Source organism: Neolamprologus multifasciatus, chromosome 23 (genome assembly GCF_963576455.1).
Source record: "Neolamprologus multifasciatus chromosome 23, fNeoMul1.2, whole genome shotgun sequence".
NCBI classification, from domain to species: domain Eukaryota; kingdom Metazoa; phylum Chordata; class Actinopteri; order Cichliformes; family Cichlidae; genus Neolamprologus; species Neolamprologus multifasciatus.
The window spans coordinates 37,546,438-37,570,711 of NC_140460.1; the positions used below are offsets into that span (position 1 = coordinate 37,546,438).

Sequence of the window (24,274 nt, forward strand, 5' to 3'; positions counted from 1 at the left end):
ATATACTACAGCATAATGTCCACCATTGTATCTTAATATTTGTATATGCATTCCATTTTTTATTTTAAATATTTTTCAAAAAGAAGAAAAAAGTAGAATTCTCAAAACGATTTTAAAAAGTTGTTTTATTTTTGAAAGCGCTCGCCGGAAGTAAGAGTTACCAGTCAAATTTGACTCCAGTGGCAGTGACTGAGAGAGGAGAGCGAGCAGGAGTCCGCTGCTGCCACCTCAACATGGAGTAACGAGAGCTCAGCGCTTACTGCTAAGGAGCGGATCCCAGAGAGAGGAGACCCCGGCGGCCTCTGCTGTAATTTATCCCCCGAAGTCCCCGCAAATGATTCAGCGGACACTTTTTGCGAAGGCGAAGGAAAGCTCGGCTTTTATTTGAAAGATGGCGAACGACTCTCCAGCTAAAAGTCTAGTAGACATAGACTTGGCTTCATTGCGGGTGAGTGCTGCTGAACCGAGCAGTTGTTTTTTTTAAAATGTTTTAAATTTATATATATATATTTCCTCTTCAGTTTGCTTTAATTTTTATTCAACCCTCCGTCGTTCAGTGTGACTTGTAGTAGCAGCAAGTTTGAGCCTGCTCTCCTTGTTAGAGATGAAGTATTGAAAATGACCGCTGAGCCATAGCGAGGTGTTGCCAGTGTCTGCTTTTCCTTTGTTCGAGATGCGTTTGGCATGTAGGGGAGACCAGGACGCAACAGCTGGCTCACAGTGCACAATGTTGCTTGGACGATTTTATTTTTTAAATGACATTACTTTAAATTTAAACACCTTTCTGCCTTTTCCCCCTCTTTCCAGGATCCAGCTGGGATATTCGAGCTGGTGGAGGTAGTTGGAAATGGCACCTATGGACAAGTATACAAGGTTGGTTGGAGGCGCAGTGCATGGCCTGTCCTGTTTTCACAGTGGAGGCTCGGCACTATGCTTTTTTTTTCTCCCCCCCTTCTTATCAAACCAGGGAACAAAGAAAGTGGCATTAAGCACGCATGGGTTCTAGATGCTATTGCACCACATTGTGGACGGTTAATATGGTAGAAAGTCTTTCTAGTTCATTAGTGTGATTAGAGTCTGGTGTTATTGTTAACTGTTCAGCTGGGAAGTAGGGGTGTGAGTGAGTGAGTCAATCTGCTCTGATGCATCACCTGCCTTTCTAAAATGTAGGTGGGGGAGAGGCAAGCATGGAGAGTGTCACAATCTTCATGGCCTCACTCTAGTCTGCAGCACCTTCATTTTTTACCCTTCTTCTAAATAAAAAAACCAAATAACATCCCGTTCAAATCCGGACTTTCTTCCAGTTCAGTGGATGGGAATCCCTCTCTGTGGACCATCTGCTTTGGTTTCGCATTTCCTTGCTGAAAATTAACATTGCTGCTGTTGACAGACATCTCCAAGGAGGGACAGCGAGACTCAGAAGACACAGATGTGTTTTTTAGTGGCCTGTGCTGCAGCACAGCACCCTTCATGTGCTGTTGTAGTTGCAGCTGGTTAATCAGATCCATTAGCATTACGCAGACTACCAAAAAAAAATCACTTTCCTCATGCACTAAGCTGAGTATTTCATTCTGACAGCCCACAGTGCTCCACTGACCTGCATTCGATCTCCTAGCACGCTCCACTCCCAGGATCGCCCCCGCCTCAGCTCGCAGAGCAGATCCATCTGTGTGCATGTGAAGCCACACCTGAAAGCACCCCTGTGCAGTGTAAAAGGAAGTGTGATGCATGTGTGCTGTCTTCCCACCAGACTGCTTCGAGCTTGACCTATGAGATGGAGAATTTGTGCGTCTCCCTCTTCTTTTATTATTATTTTTTTGGGTCCTCTTTAATCTCTTGCTCCATTCAGTGTCCAGTACTAATTCTATTTCAGAGAGCTGCTCTGTAGGGGAATGGAGAGCGTGTACAAGAGAGGGCTGTCAGATTAGCTCGCGGTCGACACACAGGCGCAGGGGCCTGCACAAGATAAGCCAAACTGCCTATTAGCGAAAGCATGGCTAATGCTGGAGCTCTACTGCTGCAGCTTCCTGTTGATCAGCTGTCGATCAGCGGCCTGGCTGTCATGTTAAAACGGCACGAGCATGTGGCCTGTGAGTATGTGCAGTGGGACTGAGGCGCTGGAGGAGGAGGTGGTGGAGGGTGTAACTGGTAGAAGAGCAGCTGTCCAATTCCAGACAGAACCTGCTCACCACTCTCACAAAGCTTAGCTTGTCCCCTCGCTCTTTTTGGGTCTCCCAGTCAGTCAGATCCACAGAAAGGAGGTGTTTGTCTGTAGGGTTTCAAAGTCGGACCCACTGAATAATCACACCAGCCCCCAAGTGAAAACGGGGTGGAGATTCTTCTCCCTCTGAGGCCTTTGCTGCTTTGTCCAGCACTTGGTCACAGTGTGCAAGCGCACCCCCCCCCCCCCTTTTTTTTTTCTTTTTTCTTTGTGTTATCTTATGAAAAAAAAAAATGTGACTAAGCTTCTTTACTCTGATTTTTGTGGTGACTTTTAATGCCTTTGAGAGCTTTGCTTTTGTGGTTTTTGTTCCTTTTTAGGCAGATTATTGGGAGTAGAATTTCTGCTCTCCATTAAAAGTTGGTGTCAAGCGTATCATGCATATTTTGCATTCATATCAGTCTTCTGACAACCTTACAATAAAGTGATCGTGACAGTAAACACTCTAATCACCGAGTCCTGTCTGATATTGATATCAGATATGTCATTTTAGAGCACAGAAAGGAGGAGGGACTAAAATGATTTGTTTTAGTTTTTGCCAGATTTCGTGGTTTTCTAGTCCTCATTTTACCAATTTTAAATTTTTATTGACATTTTTCAGGCTGGTGCTTGTGTTAAATGGGAAATTTATTTGGAGTAATGTAGAAAGATTTTCATCACTGGAAGGCATAAAATAAGCTACATGAGTGTGATACTGACACAAAGTCTTGTTTTGACCAATAGCATTTAAAATGTATGCATGGCACTTGTGCTGTGTCCTCCTACTTTCAGCTTTACGCTTTATCCTCAAAGATTAATGGAGCACGCTTTTTCTCTAAGACCCAAATTGCCATGTCAAGGTTCGTGTGGCCATGCTGCGTTGCAGTGCTCTTGCCAAGAGGGCATCCGTTGCCACTGGAGAGATGCCAGATTACAGTTGCTTCTGAAAACACAGCACAGCAGTTTTTGACTGAAAGCCATAATGAAAATGACTTTATAGCTAAAAAAAAAAATAGAAACCTCTTTAATATTGCTTTGACCAACAAGCTGATTGGAATGAAAGCCTGGACCCCCAAACAGATTGAATGCACTTAATCTGACTTGATTCATACATTTTATAAATAATATGGTTGTGTACTTTAGCTGAAAGGCCAGCATATAAATTATAAATATTAGTCCAACCTGTTTGGTTTTATTTGGAGTTTAGAAGTTACAGAAAGATAAACTGTATAAAAAGATGGACCGTCTGTTACATCACCCCATTAGGGTTTGAAATTCAGTTTTAAAGCCTTTTGCTTAGGATTATTGCCTTTGTGTTTTGGTGCCAGAAATCACTATATTTGAATGTTTAGTGCTAAGCTATCAGCTGCTAGTAAGCTTGGCTAGCGAGAAATGGCTAGAAATTGAAGGGGGGAGGGGTCTCCCTTTTTCTGTGGACCTTTTATACAATCAACTGCAGTGTTGTTGTTTTTTTTGTCAGACTATAGCACTACAAACACATACAAAATAAAGAAATTTATATATATTATTTTGCTGTACTGTATGCATGAGTAAAGCATGTAAAATGCATGTATGCTAGTCTGCTGAAACCAAGGCGCTGCTCCGATTTCACTGTATGATGCCCAAGTATGGCGCCAATAAAGGAATCTTCATGTTATCTTATATCAGATAAAAAAGCCCCAAAAGGCACCGACTCTACAGATAAACTAACTTAATTAACTTCTTCATACAATTCAAATGGTGAGTTAAAGTTAAATGTCTATATAGCTTTTGTTTGTTTAAATAAGAAAGCTGCTAATGTGTTGAGTTTCATGATGGGCATTTGTTAAGTTGTTTTTTCCCTATGAGGAACTTTGGTCTTTTAGAGACAGCCTCAAGTGGTCATTTAAGGTACTGCAGTTTTGCCACTTGAGTGCTGGATGTTGTAGCTTGTTCAGAAACCTTAAAATGAAGTCCTTGCTTTTGTTTAAATTCCCAACACAAATTAGCTTAAAACTGTGCTATTAGCCAGTTCTGGCATGTCTAAAGAGTGCTGTCGGTCATGACCCATCGTATAAGGTTTGTAGTGAATATCCAGTCATTGTGAAGGCAGTGTAGGTCTGTCACACCCAATTTATCATTAGTTATGTTAAAGCAATACACACTGCCCTTTGCAGTGCATGAAGAGAGTCTCACTGAGCTTTTCTCCCTCTTTATCAGTTGGCCCTGGGCCAGCTGGCTTAGCAGACCTGCTTCTGGATATAAGTATTTAAAAAAGGGAGAGATAGTAGAGAAACTCAGAAAAAGACATGATTCTTCATATTGTGCATGGTATGTGAGAAAGATTCTCTCTGCTCTACAGAATGGCCATATATAGTCAGGTCTGAGGCTAGGGGCCCCTGCTGACTTGTCTGATGTGCATCCATGGGATGTGCCAAGGCTGTGCCACCAGTATTTTCACACCACCATGTTTCATGTGGGCAAAATCCATGTTGGATGTGGTGCAGCAACATCACTTGGTGACATCACCGTGATGGTCACGTGGCTGAATACTGGGGGGGAGGGAATCAAAGAATTGCAGGGATGATTTCATACTTGCATATGCACTGCATGAAACAGTCATTTCTAGTCCCTCACATTTCATTTAAGGCTATCATATACCGAGGGCTGATTTTTGTCCAGGAAGCTAATAAAAGACGTTAAGATTTTTGAGCCTCAGCAGCGCTGTCCTTTGTTTTCTCCCCTGACCTCTGGGTCAGCCTCACCCCCTTCCCTCAGAATAAGAATAAGAAGCAGTCCTCAGGGGGCTAGCTATGTGTGAAGGGTTGGAGCTGCTGCTGAGGAAGGAGGAGAACCTCTCATGGAGTCTTTCATCGCCTACCAGCCACAGCGGGAGACTGATGTTTACCTCGGGGCTAACCTGACTGGTTGTTAGTAATTAGTTTAAAGAAATGATGAAGTGAAAGATTGGATTTGGTTACACTTGAGATGATTGAAGCAGCGACTCTCAGGTCACCGTAGATGGATCACCCTGAAGTTAAACGGGAGCTCATCTGGCTTCAGGGTAATCTTCATCAACCCCTGTGCTGCTGCCTTTAGGGTAACCAGATTCACTAAGAGAGCAAGGCAGTTTGTCCAGCTTTATCATGACGAGTTCCCAGTGGTAATCCAGTATTAGTCCACCCAGTATCAGCAATATCAGTTTAATCTTTAAGACCTGGAAATTTGAATAAAAATGGTTTATTTAGCAAGATGTTACACAATTCTAAGTCAATTTCCAAGGATTTGGAAAAGCTATAAAATTTGATTATCTATTGAGCAGCTTGTAAATTTTTGTGAAAAATTGAAATTGGTTATGAGGAGAGAAATTATAAGACTGGTTAGCCCTTAAGTCCCAATTGTCATTTCCAGAAAATCCTTGTGATTATAATTTAATATGTAGGAATGCAGGCCTGCGGCTATTCTGCCAGTCACATTGAGTTAATGAATGTAGGACAAGTGATGGCTGATTTTCTTGCAGGCCTGTGGGTTCGATGCCATAGCTGGGCCTTGTGAGAGTGTCTAATTGATAAGTGCCGTATAGGGCTCTGTGGTAAAGGTCCCGGGAGCTGGGCTGCTGATTGGCCGTGCAGCGGTTAGGTCAGAATCGGTGGGCGTTGAAGGCCCTGCGTGATGAGTGAAACATTTCAAACCCGTATTAAATTGGTGAATATGAGATCCAACACACTCCTCTACTCTGCATCCTCTCTATCTGACGCTGTGTATCCCTTATTGTCCCCATCTCCCCCACAGTGACCCTCTCTCTAATGGGTGTCACAAGACTTACAGTGTCCCCTGACTCGCCACACTGCCCGAACAAAACTTTCAGTGTCTGTCTGTGTGTATGCGCGTACGTGAGTGTGTGTTGCTGTCTGTGTGCAGCTCATTGAGCCGCCTCATTACTTGAGTGGTGTTGAGATGAGACACAAAGGCGCAGGCAGACGAGACAGCCTCTTGCCTGTCTTCCTCCAGCGCCTTTACATGATAGCTCTTTCTCTTCAAGATCTCTTATTTTAATGCTCTAAATCTTTCTCTTTTTTTTTCCTTTTAACTTCTTAATGGCTCCCAGTCATCCCACATTCAGTTGACGCTTATATAAAACCTTCACTAGGACACTTACTGTGTGAAAACTGCATATTGGCAGGTGAAGAGAAACAGAGCTGTCATTTGCAGCCTTAGTCTTCGGCGCTTTCGCATCCTTAGTGTTGTCGAAATGTACAGGCAATGCGTTTTTAAGCCTTTGCTGCAGCAGCGATCAATACTTGTCCTGTCACATCAACTGGCCTCTTGTTTCAGACCATTACTCAGCTTTCTGTGTTTTTGCTCCTCTTCTCTGCGCATTCCTTTTCACCTTTTCCATCGCCCGGCTTTCCCTCCTCATCCCTTCGCTCGCTCACTCCCCTCTCTGCTTTCTCATCTCTTTCTGTGCCACTTCCATCCGTGCTTCTCTGGGGAGAGCCGGGCTCGGAGGCAGCAGGGCCGAGGCTTTGTGTCTCTCTGTGTGAGAATTGGGTCAGTGTGCTGGTATGCAGCAGCAGAGCCCAGAGAAGCACAGGCAGCTCACAGCCTTAGATGTCAAGTGCTGCTTCTAACGGCTGATGGATCATTTCTTTTCCCTGGAATTTATCTGCAGGCAGAAGTCTTAATATATGTGTGAAAGGTACATGGAGGCTCTGACTTTAGTCTGCCCACCTGCTCATTCTGCTGGTTCAGATGTCACCTCCAGAGCTTCTCATGACTTGAGCAAAGACTGAGGTCATCAATCTCCTCGGTCTTAACACGGGTAACCTTTTAAAAGCACTAAACTACCACTGCAAGCAGTTCTCTCTCTTCCCTCACTGTGTGAACTAATAATGTGAAACCAAGTTTGTTTTGCACCCGCATGGCTAATTAGAGAGCATGTCGCTCAATTTCAGCACTAGGTTGTGCAGTGGAAGGTGGAGCCATTTTTATCTTTTTGGCAAGTAGCAGAAGTTTGACCTGGTTATAAAGCCAGCCTGTGTGAAACTAATTGCTTTTCTTGATCAGAATAAACAGATTCTAGATATGAATATGTAGGATTTGTAGGAAAGATGCACTATTTTTGGCAGCAGAAGCTTTCTGGCTTCCATTTGTAGTCTGATAACGATCAGCCAGGGCATCAACGAACAGGCTGTGGCTACTTTCAAGTACCAGCGATGTTGTTTACTGAAATGCATCAGACAACCAATGACTGCTCACAATTTAAAAATGGATCTGCATTCGTAAACAATTACTGGCAGAAGAGGAAATCTGAGAACGGGCAGCTTCTAATGGAAGGCCTGGAAATTGGCTGGTACTCCCAGTACAAGTGGACAATCCAGGCGGACGCCGTACCGATCTGTTCTGGTGAAGAGAGAGCTGAGCGTAAAAGCGACGCTGTCGAGTTACCATTCAAACTATGATCATGGGCTGAGGTAGCCGGTTGCGGTAGTTCGGTCATACGATACGATAGTTCCTGGGTGAGATGTTTGCGGGTATCTCATACCAGGAGGATGCACCGGGGCAAACCATTTCTCAGCCGGCTTTGGACTTGGTGTGCCCTCCTGGATGAGCTGGAAGATGCGGCTGGGGAGAGGGAAGTCTGAGCTTCTACCTGTGTGACCCGAACCTGGATAAGCAGTACAAATGGATGAATGGGCATTCAAAGCTTTGGATTCAAAAGGAGCCCCCTAACCCCCCTTCAAGGTACTACCAATGGGAATAGGGAATACTGTTAGTACATAGGTCGGGGTGAGAAAGGCAGTACTGTCCAAAAATTTTGAGTTGACAGAGAGAACCTCAAGAGAGGTACAACAGTGAGTGTCTGCCGCCATCTTGACAGAGAACAGAACAAAAGACAAAATAAGTAATGCTTTTACCTCCCCATCATATACAAATGAACTTACTCTCATTGGTAGTCACTTGAATTGCTTACTTCAATGTTAATTTTAACTTGAGACCCGCCTACTTTACATCGTTAATGGTTATTTTCTCTGTCGTCGCTGGATCTCTCAAGGTCTGGTCAGCAGGCTAGCTGATGGGTTCCCAGGTCGATCTTACTTTAATGCAAAATATGCAGGGAGGCAGAGGTTCAGGTCAGTCTTGTGGAAACCAGTACTCCCCCTTTGTCCGCACTGGCTCTGTAGGTGGACCGCTAACAACACTGCTGAGCATTGCCGCTCATTTCTGTCAAGTGAAAATCCACCCAAAAAACATGAATCACTGCTTTCCCAACACGGATCTTCAGCTGGATTTATTAGTCTCCAAAACAAACGGAGCCATACCTGTAATTGTGAAACATCGCAGACACTATGACAGCGCGGGAAGTGTGTGTGTTCTTCACATGGCTTGTGAAATAACGGGAAAGCCCATTATGGGAGCTCTAAAGCAGCTTTCCTTATCGGGTTTCTCGTGTTGAGTGAGATTTCTCCACAGCGTTGTTAATGGAAGCCCTTATAGTGGAGCATATTTAGTTTTAGGGTAGATTTTTAAGTTAATGTCTTTGGCTCTGAAGGCAGTAAGTCATTCAGTGGTTTTAGTGCTGAGCTGGAGGGTTGCCAGGAACACATCTGGCCATGGTTAAGAGGAGCTGTGATGGAGGAGTAGAGATGGAGGCCAGGGAGGGCTGAGTGATAGCTGAGTGCCTCAGATAACCCCTCCACAGCCACACCTAGCTGACTACTTAACGGGCCCTGCAGTGCCTAGCTGCAGGCCTCCTCTGATCAACCCAAGTCTATTCCCATCCCCAGCTTTGTACCACGGGCTCTACTGCATGACTGATTGGAACCGATCAGCTGAATATTGATTTATTCAATAAAATAAAAATCTTGAGCCTCACCGGCTGTCTGATTAGTTAGGAATTACTTAATATATTTAATTACTATAAATTTATAAAAAAGACATGTTTAAAGACTAGTTTCAAGCCTATGTAGGAGCTTTGGGATATTAAAAAAATAGTGGAAGTTGTCGTGTGGTCAGTGAGTTCTGCTGTGAAGACATGAGGCAAACTGTCACAGAGCGCATTGGAGACCAGACAGCATGTAACAGTTTATGATGTCTGTTGCTAAAATTGGTTTAACTTAAGCAGAAGTGTCTCTGTTGCCCTCTTTTTGGAACCCCGTGACAAATTTTTAAAGGGAGTGATACTTCTATACATATCAGAGGATTGTGCATTTGCACAAGTTTGTAAAACTTACTCACTCCCAACTCATCCCATACTCCTTAATGGTTTACCCCTTGAAAGACTGCTGGGAGTAACCTTTTGAAGCGCTTTTCTGTACAGAGTGGTTTCTGTCATATTTCAGGCTTGCTTATAGACCAAAATGACTGGGTATGGATCAGAAGTTGGTGAGGGTGGTCTCTGCCTATGCAGCTACCCTTGGGAATACCCAGAAATGGTTCTAATGGTCTTCAAACAACGTCTTTGATATATGCCGAGGTGTCAAAACTTGTCTTTAAGGGTACAGGCGACGTCATCAGATGTCGTCTTTGATCGTCAGGGAAAAGTTAAAAAAAAAAGCAAAAAACTTTCATTGCCAAGTAAGTCTAAAAAACAGTGGATCAAAGTCGGCGTTAACAGTTAGGACACTCGCTGATGACGTTAATCGCTCAACTCGAAACAAAAAGATGTCCTGCCTTGTAATTATTTTATTTTGTTTATTTATTTTTTTTAATCTTTGTGGGATATCTTTCACTCTTTCACAGTAGAAAAATACTCTTCTGGCAAAATCTCATATGTAGCAAGCCTGCAGGATTTTCTTTGCTCCATCCACTGAAAGTGACAATACCCTGGCAGACCTTATTTACCGCTGCATTTAGGGACTTATTAACATCTAATGGACTAACCTGCATGTTGAAAAATGGTGCTGAAAGGGTACCCAGTACTTTAAATCTTGACACGTAAGAATCCTGACGAAGCGTCACCATGTGATGAGTTGACTCAGAACAGGTTGGAGTTTGAACATGTTTACAAGCTGCACTTGGTATGGCTAAGTGCTTGCTAAGCTCTTGCTAGACCAGTTCTTAGAGCTTATTTTTTGACAGTGCTTGTAAGAATTCCCCAGATTAAGAAGAGTAGTTTTAGGATCTGTTGCATAGATTTGGTGACATCCTTTTTTTTTCTTTTTCTGAAAGCCTGTTTATTTTCATATGCGCTGATTCATTTCTGTTTACTTGTGCAACATAGTGTTTAACCCCAAAGTGTTTTCACAATAAGTGCATGTTGTAAGAGGATAAAGTCAAAACTTGGAGCTTGACTGTAAACCAGGCACTCCTCTCATTGCTCATGTGCTAATGATGTGTAACCCAGTTGTGTTGTGGTATCAAAATGCAATAACCTTGTGGCTTAGATAACCCTCCCAGAAGCTGGAAAAAAAACTTGGATTTATACGACTAGGAAGACTTTTAGGTTAAACAGAAAGGAAATCAGAGGGGGGGGGATTTGCACCTCTGGTATCTACTCCAAACTACATGACTTTAAATCACCCATGTAAGCAGACATTTTAGCTTGGCTGTCATAGTTTTGTACACATTCATCAAGGCACTGTCAACTGTAAAACGGTACAAATTAACAGCTTTAATTTATTAACAGCCAACGAGGGAGATTAACTGCGTTGTTATTGAGTTGAATGTATCCCGCAATTATGTGGATGGTCTTTGTGGAAAATCCAAATAGCATCAGATTTATTATTTTTTATTTTATTCTTTTTCCTCCCCTGGATGAAAGCGTCACAGCGTCGGATCCAACAAGTTTTCTTTGAGAGTGAGCTCTAATGCTAATGGGAGAGGGGCTGCAGAAGAGCCAAAACTCAAAGACTGTCTTGATTATTTTTCTCCTTTCTGCTGCTTTTCAGTGTTGGCCTTGTTTGTGGTCTGTAGTTAGAAACAAGTTCATGACTCACACAGTGAAATCTTCATTTCCTGTAGACATCCAGGGACCCAGTGCATGCTTGGCTCATTTCTCAATTAGCTGACTAATATGTTACTGAAGTCACAGGATGCATAAATTTTTGTTTCCAATATAATAAGGCGGTAACTATCACAATAGTACACTGATTAATCTCCCAGTCATTTCTCAATGAACCAATAAATCATTTGGTCTGAAAATGGAGAAAAATGCCTGTCAGGTTTTCCCAGAAACTCTTTGTTTTGGTTAAGAAGCTTTAAACAAGTATTAACTACTTAAAGTTTTAGCAATAATGCAATCTAAGATTCAGTTATGTTTGACTCAAAAATCATAATCATTTAATGTCGACTTTTTCAGTGCACATGAGGCATGAGGATGACTGCAGAGTTCCTCGGCTGCACCTGTAAACTAGCAAAACAGACTGCATGTGCACGAGGAGGTGACGGCTACAATGTCAGCCTCTGTGTTGTTTTTGCAGCGGCAACCCCTGGGATCAAAGTGGAGAGGATTAAAGTCATTGTAAAGTGTCCCTCTCATCGCCCCCACCTCTCCTGCCCAGTGAAAACAGAGGGCCCCAAAGCCTGCATTGCTTTTATTGTCATAATCCATACAGTTTCAATTGACTATGGAATGCACTGGCTAAGATGACGACGGTGGTGTCGGCAGGGAGGCTGTACATATGTGTGTGAGAAGCAGTTTTCTCTGTAGCCATGCACAAAGACTGTACAGTGATTTGACACGTGTGTCCGGTACATTGCAGCAGTGGTAGGCAGAGAGACAGAGTATCACTGCAGTGGAGAAGGGGAATACCCATGTGGGTCAGTTCCCAAAAATGTCCCATGTTTTATCTCGTCTCAGGGTTGAGGGGAGGGAGGGGGATGTAGGGAGGCCACTATTTTGGTCCCTTTGTTTATGTAAGGAGTGGCAGTAGGGTGTTAGGAGAGCAGAGAAGTCTGGGAATGTCGGGGCTTCATGGCTTGGGAATCGCATGTTTCTGTTTGGTTCTGTGTATATCATAGTTTTACATGGGCTGTGGGATACAAAAGACTTGAAACTGCTTTCTTTGATAGGAACAATCCAACTCTTGATCTCAGTTCCCGTGTGAAATATAAAAATGGGGGTCAAACATGTAATTTAATTAGATACAGTAATTGAAGTGCTTGTATTGGGGTTGCAACTAAGGAAATTTTTTTACTTTCTGTATTTATTTTTTTAAATAAGTCATTGTTATGTATGAAAATAGCAAAGACTGTATAACGGAGGACATGCAGTGAGTTGTGGACTACTCGTTTGATGGCTTTAAAGTTACAGTGTGTAACTTTTCTAGATGTCAGACTGCAGATTGCAGTTAACTTTGTTACTTTTTGCCCCCCCAATTCAAGCGCATAAATCTGGCTATGGTATCTGTAGTGAGTGTAGGCTGTCAGGCTGCTGTTTACCTCGTGTCTGTGCTTGTTTACTCTGGAGGAACCTGTAAAACTTAACAAAACGAGTCTGATACAAGTCAAACGAGCTCGCTTCTGACAGCGATCCTGAGGTGAGTTGTTGAGGATATCCTGTCAGTAAGACCTGCTGTTGTTTATGCTGTTAGCTGGCGTTAGTGTTTATTAGAAAGAAACTGATATTTTTAGGATACTTGAACCTAACATTAGCTAGCATAATGTTAACTTATAACCAGCTGCTGCTGACTTCAGTTCAGGAGATGATGTCTGAGGATGGCATTTTATCCAGAGCCAGTCATATTCTCTTTTCTATTAGTTTTTGCGTCTTTGGTGAAGGAGACCTCTTCTTGAACGATAGAACTAAGTTATGATTGTTCATACATTGAGTTTGGAGATGCAAATGTGAATTAAAATTTGCCTCCATGGTACACAAATGCCAAGAAGCTCTCTTCACTTCCTCCTTTGGCGCGCTGCTGTCTCTAGCCACATAACTAAATTGAGATTATGTGCAACAATGTCCATCTCGGCCTCTGTATTCAAGATGGCATTACAACACGGTGACTTCCATAAACTGATGCCTGCTCCAATATATTTTTAACACATTGGAGCAGGCAAATGTTTAGTTAATTGATGCGTTATGAGAATGCATCAGTTTGTTCAGTTACACACTTATACCATTAGTATGTTTATCTGTCTTTTTCCCTATTAAATAACCTAATAAATGGACTGACTTTACCTTTTTAATCTTGTTAAGGCCTCAAACGAGTATCCTTTGTGTTTTGAAAAATGGATGTGACCATATTTGGACAACCAAAGAGCCACCTGTCACCAAATGTGGATACACCAGTTAATTTATAAACCAGTTCACCACCTGTTTTGAATGAGTATATTGGCTATAACTAAAGCTTTTTTTTTCCTTTCCTTTTTAAAAAAACAATTTAAATAGCAATGTACAGCATACTTGATAAGACCACCGTGACCTTTGCCATGTGCTTGAATGCTCATGCTTTTGTTTGTTGTCTTTGCAGGGACGACATGTCAAGACTGGACAGCTGGCTGCCATCAAGGTCATGGATGTCACAGAGGTAAGCCTTAAATGTCACCCTACATATACTTTTAAATCAAAAAGATAGATTATCATTGGTGTGCTAAAAATGTTCTTGTGGTCAAATGTAATTATACTCGAGTCTGGTTAACATTAAAATCTGCACACATTCCTCTGGAACTTACATCTGAATATTTAGAGGTTGCAGAGGAGAAAAAGCCCCGCTCTGTAATGAGTTGTCTTCACTAATAAACAGCAGCAGGGAGGGAGTAGAGGCAACAGGATACTGCTTAATTTTAATTAGATTTTTTTTTGAGGTAGCTTTGTCATTTAGCAGCAAGCGTGCTGCCCTCAGCTGTGGGAGGTCCCATCTGCAGATGAGAAACAACCACATATGCACACATGCAGAAACACAAGGCAGAAGGTTTGAGGGGAGCAGCAAAGACCAGCAGGGCTAACCACCCACACTGTTGGTTATGATGAAAGCAACATGGGCGTAAAATGCTGGACCCATCCTGGAGCCCAGTTTGAACGTGTCGCACGTAACAGCCTAGTGTTCATCATCTTCCTCAGAGGGGATCACAGCCGACAGCCACGAGCTGAATTTTCACCGGTGTCAGGACACGTTTACTGCTTTGTGGATGCAACATGTTTCTTTCCTACCATCACACAGTCCTCATCAGAAGCTCAACAGGAACTGGTGATGCAGCTCGTGTGCCCTGACATGCCTTTTTGCCACCCCTCACGCGCGCTTACGTCACAATGAGTCAGAGTTACACTCTCGACTGACTTGTTATCGTGTGGGAGAGAATGGACCAGCTGTTTCCTGATGTGTGTGAAACACTAGGTGTGCCTTTTCAGATGTCTAGTCACTCACCGAGAACAGGGAGTCACTCGTCACGAGAAGCAGGTGTCTACTTCACCTAAAACCTGCTTGGCTGTATTTTTGTGTTTTGTTTTTCACCGGTGGCCCTTTTAACGTCTGTCTTCAGTCTGTTTATGTGTGACTTTGGATGTATTTAGTGCATTACAGTGACTGTTATTAGGTTTAGCCTGTGACTGTGCACTCCCATTGCTATTAAAGTGCCAAAGCTCACTAACTGGTGGACCTCACACAGTGATCTTTAAGTCAGTTTGACTGAGTTAATTAGTAGGCTTCAAACGGTGCTCAAATAATGACTCACAGTTTGATCTGTTATGACCGTACGCCTGAAATATTCAATTACGGAGCTTCAGTTAGATCTGTCAGCTATTTTTCTGCTTGTTATGTTTCAGCTGGCCCGTGTCGCGCTTGACGTCCTGGCTGTTGAGCTCATCTGCAGGCACAGAGGTTCTGTGCAGGGTCACTGTGACCCACATTCTCAAATCCAAACAGTCCTCTTTTCTGCAGCTATACAGGCCACAGGCTTAAAAAAACGGATGCTTTTCCATTTTGACGTGCTGTTTTCTGTTAAATTAAAAGGATTTCTACTCCTTGAATGTGCAGCGCTTCTTGACATAAGGCCAAGGATGTTTCTGCAATTTGGGATCCAACAGTTACACTTTAGTAAACACTGTATTGGATTTTAATTTGTGAAAATGTATTACCAGGCTATCAAAGACAAAGAACATGGCTAATTGTTTGTTTTGGGGGGTTTTCACCCCTGGAGATTTAAAGATCTATGTTGTTTTAAGACATGAGAGGAAACTCAGCTGGAGTTTTCTTTGTTAAATCTTTGAGTTACACTTTCTAAAGATCTTATCTTCAAGCATAAATTAGGAATATGGGTGTGGCCTAGTGCCACAGATTAATAGCATCTTATGCGTGTGCGTCGTGCGCTGACGTATTGCTCGCCTTTGCCTCTCTCTCTCCGACACGCATCACCATATGATTGTCTCTCCCTCTCAGTCGCCATGTGACTCGTGGCAGAGAGGCTTTCAGTCGGGAGTGTGATAATCCAGCAGCTGCGTAGCAGAGAGGGGGTACACGGGGAAGGGAGGGTCAGAGGAGGATGGGGTGGTGGAGGGGGATGCGCACAACAGAAAGGCTTACGTCAACTCAAACGAGTCATGCAGCAGCAGCGTGGCTGCCTGTAAAGACGGCCAACTGCCATTTTGCTGTGTGCGATGCACTCACACCATCCAGCGTAGTAACATGCACACACAGCATCACCTTTAAATCGGCTGTAGCACATTTTGGTGCAGGATGCTACTAATGGAAATGACAGGATATACAAATATCTGAAGCGTGCACACACTGCATTATGCAGTGGTAATTTTGTGTAACCACCCCCACCTTTGTACTCTTGTCCCCCCCACTCCTCTCACTGTACTTTGTAAATAATAGGCCATGTAACCATAAAGCAAACCACTTGCAGGCTGATCTATGCATGTGTTCAATTAGTGCATCACTGTTAATCTGTGTCAAGTTGCTACAGGGTGCAAGTGGGGAGTTTGCACTGCAGCTAGTTCTGACCTTTTTGTGAAGAAGCGATGGCGGCCAGGTTTTCTCCCGCTATCTGCAACTAAAGGTCGTTTGCAGCAGAGATTAAACGCTGCGTGATCACTACATCTGCTAGTTTGATTTAGCTCTTTCGCATTAATCCCTCAGAGTTCCCTTTAGGTTACGTTTAAATTTTAAAGGCGCCCATTTCCTGTTCCTGCTCTTCCCTTAAGTAATCCTACACCCATTAAGTAATAATTTTTTTTTTTCTCCAGGTGAAGGTTCATGCCAGAGCTTTCTTTCCAGCTCTGTGGATAATAGCCACTGGTTGTTATTGTAGGTTTATCTGATGTGTCTAACGTACAATGCAAATCATTCATGCAACAGTAATCCATAAACAAAGGACTCATTCCTCGCTCGTGCTGCATGAAAAGGCTGCAGCGATGTTGCACCAGGAGCTGTCACGCGTCTCGACACTTGCTGTGACACAAAGTGTGGAAGTGAATTGATTTATTTGTGAAATGAAACGTTACTTGAGGTCAGGTTATGATTAAAAGGAGCCTACACGCCACATAAAGATTTTTCGGGGCAAGGCCAAACGCCCTCTTTTAATGTGCACCTGTGTTTGTGTTTGCTTGTCTAGGATGAAGAAGAGGAAATTAAACTGGAGATCAATATGCTGAAGAAGTATTCCCACCACAGAAACATAGCCACCTACTATGGTGCTTTCATTAAGAAGAGCCCTCCGGGACACGATGACCAGCTATGGGTAAGCCCCTCAAATCCAGTGAAGACATTTAAAAAAAAAATGTAAAGACTGTAGCACTGATGCTCACTACTTTTACTAGCTTTCCTTTTTTATTAACTTTCCAGAACTAGGCGTATTTTAATTTTAATATTTTTTTTCATTGACTGTCTGTTTTGCAGTTAGTGATGGAGTTCTGTGGTGCTGGTTCCATCACAGACCTAGTGAAGAACACAAAGGGGAACCAGCTGAAGGAAGACTGGATTGCCTACATCTCCAGAGAGATCCTCAGAGTGAGCACATTCCCCCTTTTCTCCTCATTTCTCTTCTCTACCTTCTTTCACTAATATTGCATCTCCTCTACCCTCCTCAGGGTCTCGCCCACTTACACGCCCACCACGTCATCCACCGTGACATCAAAGGCCAGAACGTCTTATTGACGGAGAATGCTGAAGTTAAACTAGGTGAGTGACTGAGTTTTCATGTCTTTGATACCTTTTGATCCAATAAATGTCAGTGTCAACTTTAACTTAGAGATTCTCACTTGTTCTTGCCATGCAACACAAGACTCTAAAACATCTATAAAGTGCCCACCTCCACAGTTTCGGACGAACTGTAGTTTCTCAGGTGGCCACTTGAGGCAGGCAAAAGAATCAATTTTTATAAACGGACATGTTAAAATACCAAACCTATAAAGTTATAAACATGTGTAGTGAACGGTGCCAAAGACAATTTTAGCCAGTGGGTGTAGATTTTAATATAGCTCAATATCATGAATTCCAGTAAGATTTAAATGTATTTATAGTTAATGGTTCCCATTCAGTGGTACGTAAAACAGTTTAAGTTGTCAAGTTTACACATTTTGTTAAGTCTAGATTTTGCCAGCTACGGTGAATTACAGATGCAGCTTGCTAACCAAGCTAGCCAGTAATAGCTACATCTACCATTGAAAAGATTATGCTTGTGTGTAAGAAGGTTGAAAGCTATTTTCCAGCGGCCCGTTTCTCTTTCTTGAAATCGAGTCTTTGAAGATGATCGTACAGTGTTTAACTGACTGTCTCCTTATCTCTCCAGTGGATTTTGGCGTGAGTGCTCAGCTGGATCGGACAGTTGGAAGGAGAAACACCTTCATTGGGACACCTTACTGGATGGCCCCAGAAGTCATCGCTTGTGACGAGAACCCAGATGCAACATATGATTACCGAGTAAGATTCTCCAGCGTGTCGAGCGTTCAAAACCTGACTTCCTGTAACCATGGAGGTGCATTATTCTTGTGAATGGCTTTCTTATTGGGCGTTTTCTTCTCTCGCAGAGTGATCTGTGGTCCTGCGGTATCACGGCTATTGAAATGGCTGAAGGAGCGCCCCGTGAGTGCCTGTTTCTCTTATCATTTATGTTTTTTCTTGATCTTTTAATCCTCTTGAATCTTTAACTTTTTTGCACTGCTTCTTTCAGCTCTTTGCGACATGCACCCCATGCGTGCACTCTTCCTCATTCCAAGAAATCCTCCTCCTCGGCTGAAATCTAAAAAATGGTGAGCACCACCCGGAAAGGACATTTTTACCGTTTACGTATCTGTCCTATATAATCGCCTCGCTACCCTGCAAAATCCTGACACATTTACTCTGAGATATTTTATGCACAGATTTCCTTCTGTCCTCTTTATGTGCATTTTGTTTTATGTCAGACTTCAGCCCAGGCAGCTACAGAGACTTAAATCTAAGAGCTCAGCTTTCCCTTAGTGCTCTGCTGCTGACTCGAACATCTGTGGTACACCTGCTCTGGCAGGCTCAGGCTCTCCTGGCACTCGCACAAACACACTGGATCGCTGCTCTGGACTGCACTGCAGAAACATCTCAGAGCTCTAATGAACTGGCTCTCGTTTTACATTTGTCTTCAAACAGAAATCGCTGTTTTATTTTATACTCCACCCGTTTCATAAAATATCGGTTTGATTTGCTGCTGTCATAAGTGAATCTGACGGTGCTTGGCAGCAGTTGTGATAATAGTTTCACTCCAGCGTGTCCCGTTTTTCAGTTTTCGTGGAGTATATGCTTGTCTATGTGCATCAACCTCAGTTTTTGTTGCGCTGGCGAGTGTCTGGTGAAGGGGAGGGAGCGCTGTTAGGAGTCGTGGGGCGTTTGCAAAAATGTCTGTTTCACTTTCTCGTTGCATGGCTGAAATACTTTCGATTCGCTCGCTCAGCCTTGTGTTGTTTCTCTCCCCCAACTCGCTCACAGGTCCAAAAAGTTCTTCAGTTTCATCGAGAGCTGCCTCGTGAAGAATTACACGCAGCGCCCACCAACAGAGCAGCTGCTGAAGCACCCCTTCATCCGAGACCAGCCCAACGAGCGGCAGGTCCGCATACAGCTCAAAGACCACATCGACCGGACGAAGAAAAAGAGGGGCGAGAAAGGTGCGCGTGCTTGTCGATTATCATGCAAGGCTGGAAAAGTGTAGGCGTAAGCTGTGAGTGACTCCTGGTTTTTGTCCATGTGCAGATGAGACGGAATATGAGTACAGTGGCAGTGAGGAGGAGGAAGAGGATCCTCCTGAGCAAGAAGGAGAGCCCAGGTATGTTCTACACCTGTAGCATTTCCCTGAAAGGAAACAAGTGCACCTGCGCAGGTGGAGGCGTTTCACAAAGCTCCAATCTTTTGTCTCTTTCTTACACCGATACAGCTCAATTGTCAACGTGCCAGGTGAATCTACTCTACGGCGTGACTTCATCCGCCTGCAGCAGGAGAACAAGGAGAGGTCTGAGGCACTCCGTCACCAGCAGCTCCTCCAGGAGCAGCAACTCCGGGAGCAAGAGGAGTACAAGCGCCAACTACTGGCAGAGAGGCAGAAACGTATCGAGCAACAGAAGGAGCAGAGAAGGCGGTTAGAGGAGGTAGGGTTTTGTTTCGACTGGTTGTGTCGTTTGTTGTGCCGTTTTTCGGGCAGTTTTTACCCTGTTTTTAAATTATTTGCCCCCCACAGCAACAGCGACGCGAACGGGAGATGAGGAGGCAACAGGAGCGCGAGCAGCGTCGTCGCGAGCAAGAAGAAAAGAGGCGTATGGAGGAGATGGATCGTAGACGTAAAGAGGAGGAGGAACGCCGGCAGGACGAGAAGAGAAGGAACGATCGTGAGCAGGTCTGTTTCTGGAATTACTTTTACTGCAATTAAAGCCAGCGAAACACGAAGTGAACTGGTGTGTTGGTTCTGTAAAATGAAGACATGAAGATCAGGGGTTACTTTATGTATTTATCGTAGCGCAGCAAAGCCAAAACATCCCTCTGTTTTAAGATGGATTTTTAGGGTTGTACTTGGTGCTTATTTAAAGAGACATGCGCAGCCTTGATGGGTTTTCTTTCCTGCTGACAGGAGTACATCAGGCGCCAGCTGGAAGAGGAGCAGAGACACCTCGAGATGCTCCAGGAGCAGCTGCTCCGTGAGCAGGCCATGCTGCTGGTCAGTCGCACTCAAACACTCAGCCTTCTTATATCACGATGTCCTTTCACCTCCATAACCTCCAAGATATGAAAATGACTTATAAATCTATTTATATAGATAGATGTGTATAGGATTACAGCTTTTGATTTAATGTGTTTTACTGACTTTTTTTTTTTTTAAATGCATGAAATTCTCAGAAGTTATGCATTGAGTTGCTTGGATATTATATGTACTGAAGCTTGACCAGGAAAGTAAGGTGGAGCCAAAGGTGAATAGGGTCCGGATTTTTGTTTTTCTCTCCTTCCTTTCATTTAAAGGTGCTGGTGAGTCATTTTAGCCCACTTACACCAGGAATCAACCCTGATCCCTTTCATATTTAGTGATGGTGATGTCTTGGACTGTAATGTTTGCAGATGCGATGATGTAGTGAGAGTAGGGACCAGGTGGAGGTATGCATTGGAGATAGGGATGGGTATTGATAAGATTTTCACGATTCCGATTCCATTTTCGATTCTGTTTAACGATTCGATTCTTTATCGATTCTTATTTTTAAAAAAGGAGAACACTAAGGTCGATTAGCTTAGAACTTTGTTTTATATCGTCTCTTTGAACAAGATAGAAATTTAGGAGTAACATGGCCTTACAAACCCAACAGTGAGATCTTAAGAGATCTTTAAGAGATCCACAGCCTACGGCTCTTCAATGGGGTGTCACGGGGTCCCCGGGAAAAAATTGTAAATGTAAAATAATAAAATAAATATTCTTCTGTAGCAATAACAAAGTTTAACATAAATTATTCTGTAGCAATTACACAAGAATATCCAGTAATGTCCCTGCATACAATTAAACACATTCACTTACCGAAAATCATCTGCTGTGGCAAATGGGTGCAAGCCTTTGACCACAAACGTAGTCACTGCTCGGTGACATTCGTCTATCCTGGTCTGAAAGGAGACGCTAACGGTAGACTGCAGCGAGAACTGCCAGCATCTGAGCCAGACTCTGTCTGTCTCTCTCATCATGGTCACCTAAACGCACAGTAATGGCAGGTTTTGTAATAAGGCAGATCTCACTAACATAATCTGCACTGTTAGTTGATTATTTACCTGCCGCATTAACGGGAGAGGACGTGCAAACATTACCGCTGCTGCTGGGTTGAGATTCACGAGTCCGGAGCGGAATTAAAAACACGACATTCATTTAAGGTCATCGCGTGTTTTGTGAGCAAATGCTTTTGCATATTCGTAGTGTTTCCTCCCTTAAATGAAATATCTACTTTGCAAATATTGCAAGTTGCCCTGTTGTCATCCGTTCTCGTAAAGTATGACCAAACTTTCGAGCGTTTGAGCCGCTTAGGCGCCGTGTTTCCTGCCAGGTAAATGACGCTCCGCAACGTGGTGACGTCATTCAGGGCGACTGGAATCGATAAGGGAATCGTTTGCAAAAATGCCAAACAATTCCAAGGAATTGAAACAGTTTGAACCGGTTCTCAACAAGAACCGGTTTTCGATACCCATCCCTAATTGGAGATGGGTGAAACTTAGGCAGATGATACACTGCGGTGGTCTGGAAAGAGAGCAGCTGAAAGAAGTTCAGTTATTCTAGCCCACTATGATAAAAAAGGTTAAAAAAACAGGAAAAATATTTTAGATTTTAACTTTTACAATATTTGCATACGATTGTTTATCATTTATCAATAACAAATGTGACTTTTTAACTTTATAAGGATATTTTGTTTTAAATTGGAAGACATTCTAAGCTTTCTGCAAGTCTGTCCTCTGCACATCGTGAATGGGTGATGTAAAATCTCCAACACAGAGATGAAAAACTGTAAGGAATGGCCGTGGATCAGTGGTATAGCTAAATATGTCAAAGCGTATGAGTGTCTCCAGGTAGGGAGTGGGGTTTTGCTCTTTTGCCCCACCCACCCCGCCCTTCTCCACCCTTGAAACACACAGGCGATGCATGATGGACGGACATGTGGATGTCATCAGGAAATGCTCCACAGCGCTGCTTTATTTTTAAATAGGTGTTTGAGTCGTTTACACTGCAGAGAAATGTGAAGAAATTGTTCTTTCACGTGTTTAATAGTAATTATGATTCAGAGAGACAAGTTTGTTTTGTGTGCACAGCACAAGTCAAACATGACTAAGAGTCAAAAGAAAGATTAAAGAGACGACGATCACCATCATAGTCTGCCTCTGTAAAGACTTGTTGGGCCAAACATGGCCGCTGCCTCTTCTCTCCACCCTGAACCAACCCTACGCTCTGCGACAGGAGTTCAAGTGGCGGGAGCTCGAGGAGCAGCGCAAAGCCGAGCGTCTCCACAAGCGCCTGCAGCAGGAGCAGGCGTACCTGCTGTCCCTGCAGCACGACTCCAAGCAGCAACCTGGCGACAAAACAAAACTCCCATCAGACCATAGTAAGCCGCCACAGGCTGCCACTCTGCCCCCTGACAGAGCCCTCGCCACACTCCCACAAGCTCAGGTCCTCAACTCTGCCGTCTCTGTAGCGAGGGGCGCCTGTGAATCCTCCAGAGCCCCTCAGACGATCCCTGCAGACACCAGTAAATCCCAGGCAACAGGGCAGGAGAGGACTGATGAGAGTTTGAGCGGGGTCTCAAACTCCCCCAGCTCCCTTCAGACTGAAACCCCCTCTGACTCTAACCCTCCCCAGACAGAAAGCTCGGAGCCCGACAGCGAGCCTGTCAATCAACCTCCTCAGCCTATCAGAGAGGTGAACCTCCTCCTCGGCTCTGCCTGTTCTTTCCACCTTCCTCTTCTTGCTTGCTTTCACACAGCCTCAGTGGTTATGATGATAAAGGATTGTTTTCCTCCCCACGTACTTGCCTGTTGTGGGTGTTCTGGTCCAAAGCAATAACTAACACGTTACAGTGCAGGCGCTCTCAGACAGTCATCCTTTTGAAGGAAAGAAGTAGGGGGTCCAGGGAGAACCACGGGCTCACAACCGACCTTTTTGTGTCCTGAATAAAACAACCTGCTCCTCCGCTGTCTCTTTGCTCTTCGTCTCACTTGCACTGTTGCTCGTCATCCATCAGGACATTGTCATCTTAATTTAAATTTCGAGCTGGCTGAACGAGAGAGAAATATATTTAAGGTCTAGGAGAGTTAGAATAAAGAAGCTTTCAGGGATTCCTCTTTGTCTTTCGACATCCAGTCTGATAAATTCTTCAGTGTGGCTGTGTCGACTCTGTGTGTGGACTGGGCCACTGCATGTGGATGACTGAGGCCCAAACTAACACGCAGGGGCACCGAAGCCTGCGTCATTAACTGCGATCTTTTCCTCCACTGCATACTTAAATCCTGGGATGTGTTTGAAAGAGTCCCTCTCCTCCTACGTCTGCACATGTATCTGTGTCTGTATGGCTGCAAGCATGTTTAATATCATTGTCACCAGCTGTCTGTTGTTGCTGATCGTTGTTGGTTAAATGTAAAAGTTTCCCAAGAGACCACAAGATGGATTTTTCCCTGATACTCATCCATTTTCTTTCCCCATCCTCTACAATTCCTTCATCTCAGGCCGACGAGCGCTACCGTAAGAACATTCAGGGCTCCCCTCAGGCCGCCCCTCCTCCCAAGCAGCCCCCTCTGCCTCCCCGCTCCTCTGAACCGTTCTCCAACGGCGGCTCCTCGTCCGACGCATCTGCCATGCACCGACCCATGGAGCCTCAGGTAACTCCTTCCTCCGCTGCTCCCTAGCCTTTTCCTCCTCCTTCATTCTGTCGCTGCACTGGATTTGTCAGTTTTCTCAGACATTTAGCCCACTTCGAATAAAGAAAAAAATAAAATAAAAAATAGGAGAAGGCGAGGCTGGGCAGAATGTGTGTGTTTGAGTGAATTGTGGCTTTAGACTGTTCACCTTTTTTGATTTCCCTGGGTATTATTTTTGTCCTACTGTTGAGACTCACAAGAAGTCATAAGCACTTCAGTCAGCAGTCTGAGTAGTTTTAAAAAAACATGACAGACGCCTGATATAGTGAGTTCATCAATCACTGCCTCCGCCAGTGCTAAAAAGCCAATAATTTTATTTCTCGCCTTT

At 43.8% G+C, this 24,274-nt stretch overlaps 1 protein-coding gene and 1 long non-coding RNA gene across 15 annotated transcripts in view; one reads left to right on the forward strand and one right to left on the reverse strand.

Moving 5' to 3' along the window:
* LOC146492111 (uncharacterized) overlaps positions 1–22,127 on the reverse strand; it is a 379,576-nt gene extending 357,449 nt beyond the window's left edge. The window contains exon 1 of the long non-coding RNA XR_014872457.1: positions 21,125–22,127. This is a non-coding gene — a long non-coding RNA (uncharacterized LOC146492111). The remainder of the gene's footprint in view (positions 1–21,124) is intronic.
* The window catches only part of LOC146492130 (mitogen-activated protein kinase kinase kinase kinase 4-like), a 38,943-nt gene continuing 14,830 nt past the window's right edge, over positions 162–24,274 (forward strand). For 9 of the 14 annotated variants that reach the window (XM_085151839.1, XM_085151840.1, XM_085151847.1 and 6 more), the window contains exons 1-15: positions 163–448; positions 808–873; positions 13,594–13,650; positions 16,676–16,801; positions 16,960–17,070; positions 17,151–17,241; positions 17,852–17,982; positions 18,090–18,144; positions 18,233–18,311; positions 19,018–19,193; positions 19,279–19,351; positions 19,460–19,670; positions 19,760–19,915; positions 20,147–20,233; positions 23,755–23,907. In XM_085151839.1, coding sequence (XP_085007965.1) covers positions 392–448; positions 808–873; positions 13,594–13,650; positions 16,676–16,801; positions 16,960–17,070; positions 17,151–17,241; positions 17,852–17,982; positions 18,090–18,144; positions 18,233–18,311; positions 19,018–19,193; positions 19,279–19,351; positions 19,460–19,670; positions 19,760–19,915; positions 20,147–20,233; positions 23,755–23,907 — 1,629 coding nt within the window. In that variant the 5' untranslated portion in view covers positions 163–391. Of the gene's footprint in view, positions 449–807; positions 874–13,593; positions 13,651–16,675; positions 16,802–16,959; positions 17,071–17,150; positions 17,242–17,851; positions 17,983–18,089; positions 18,145–18,232; positions 18,312–19,017; positions 19,194–19,278; positions 19,352–19,459; positions 19,671–19,759; positions 19,916–20,146; positions 20,234–22,492; positions 22,952–23,754; positions 23,908–24,274 lie in introns of all 14 variants that reach the window. The other 5 variants (XM_085151852.1, XM_085151853.1, XM_085151846.1 and 2 more) reach the window with 3 other exon arrangements.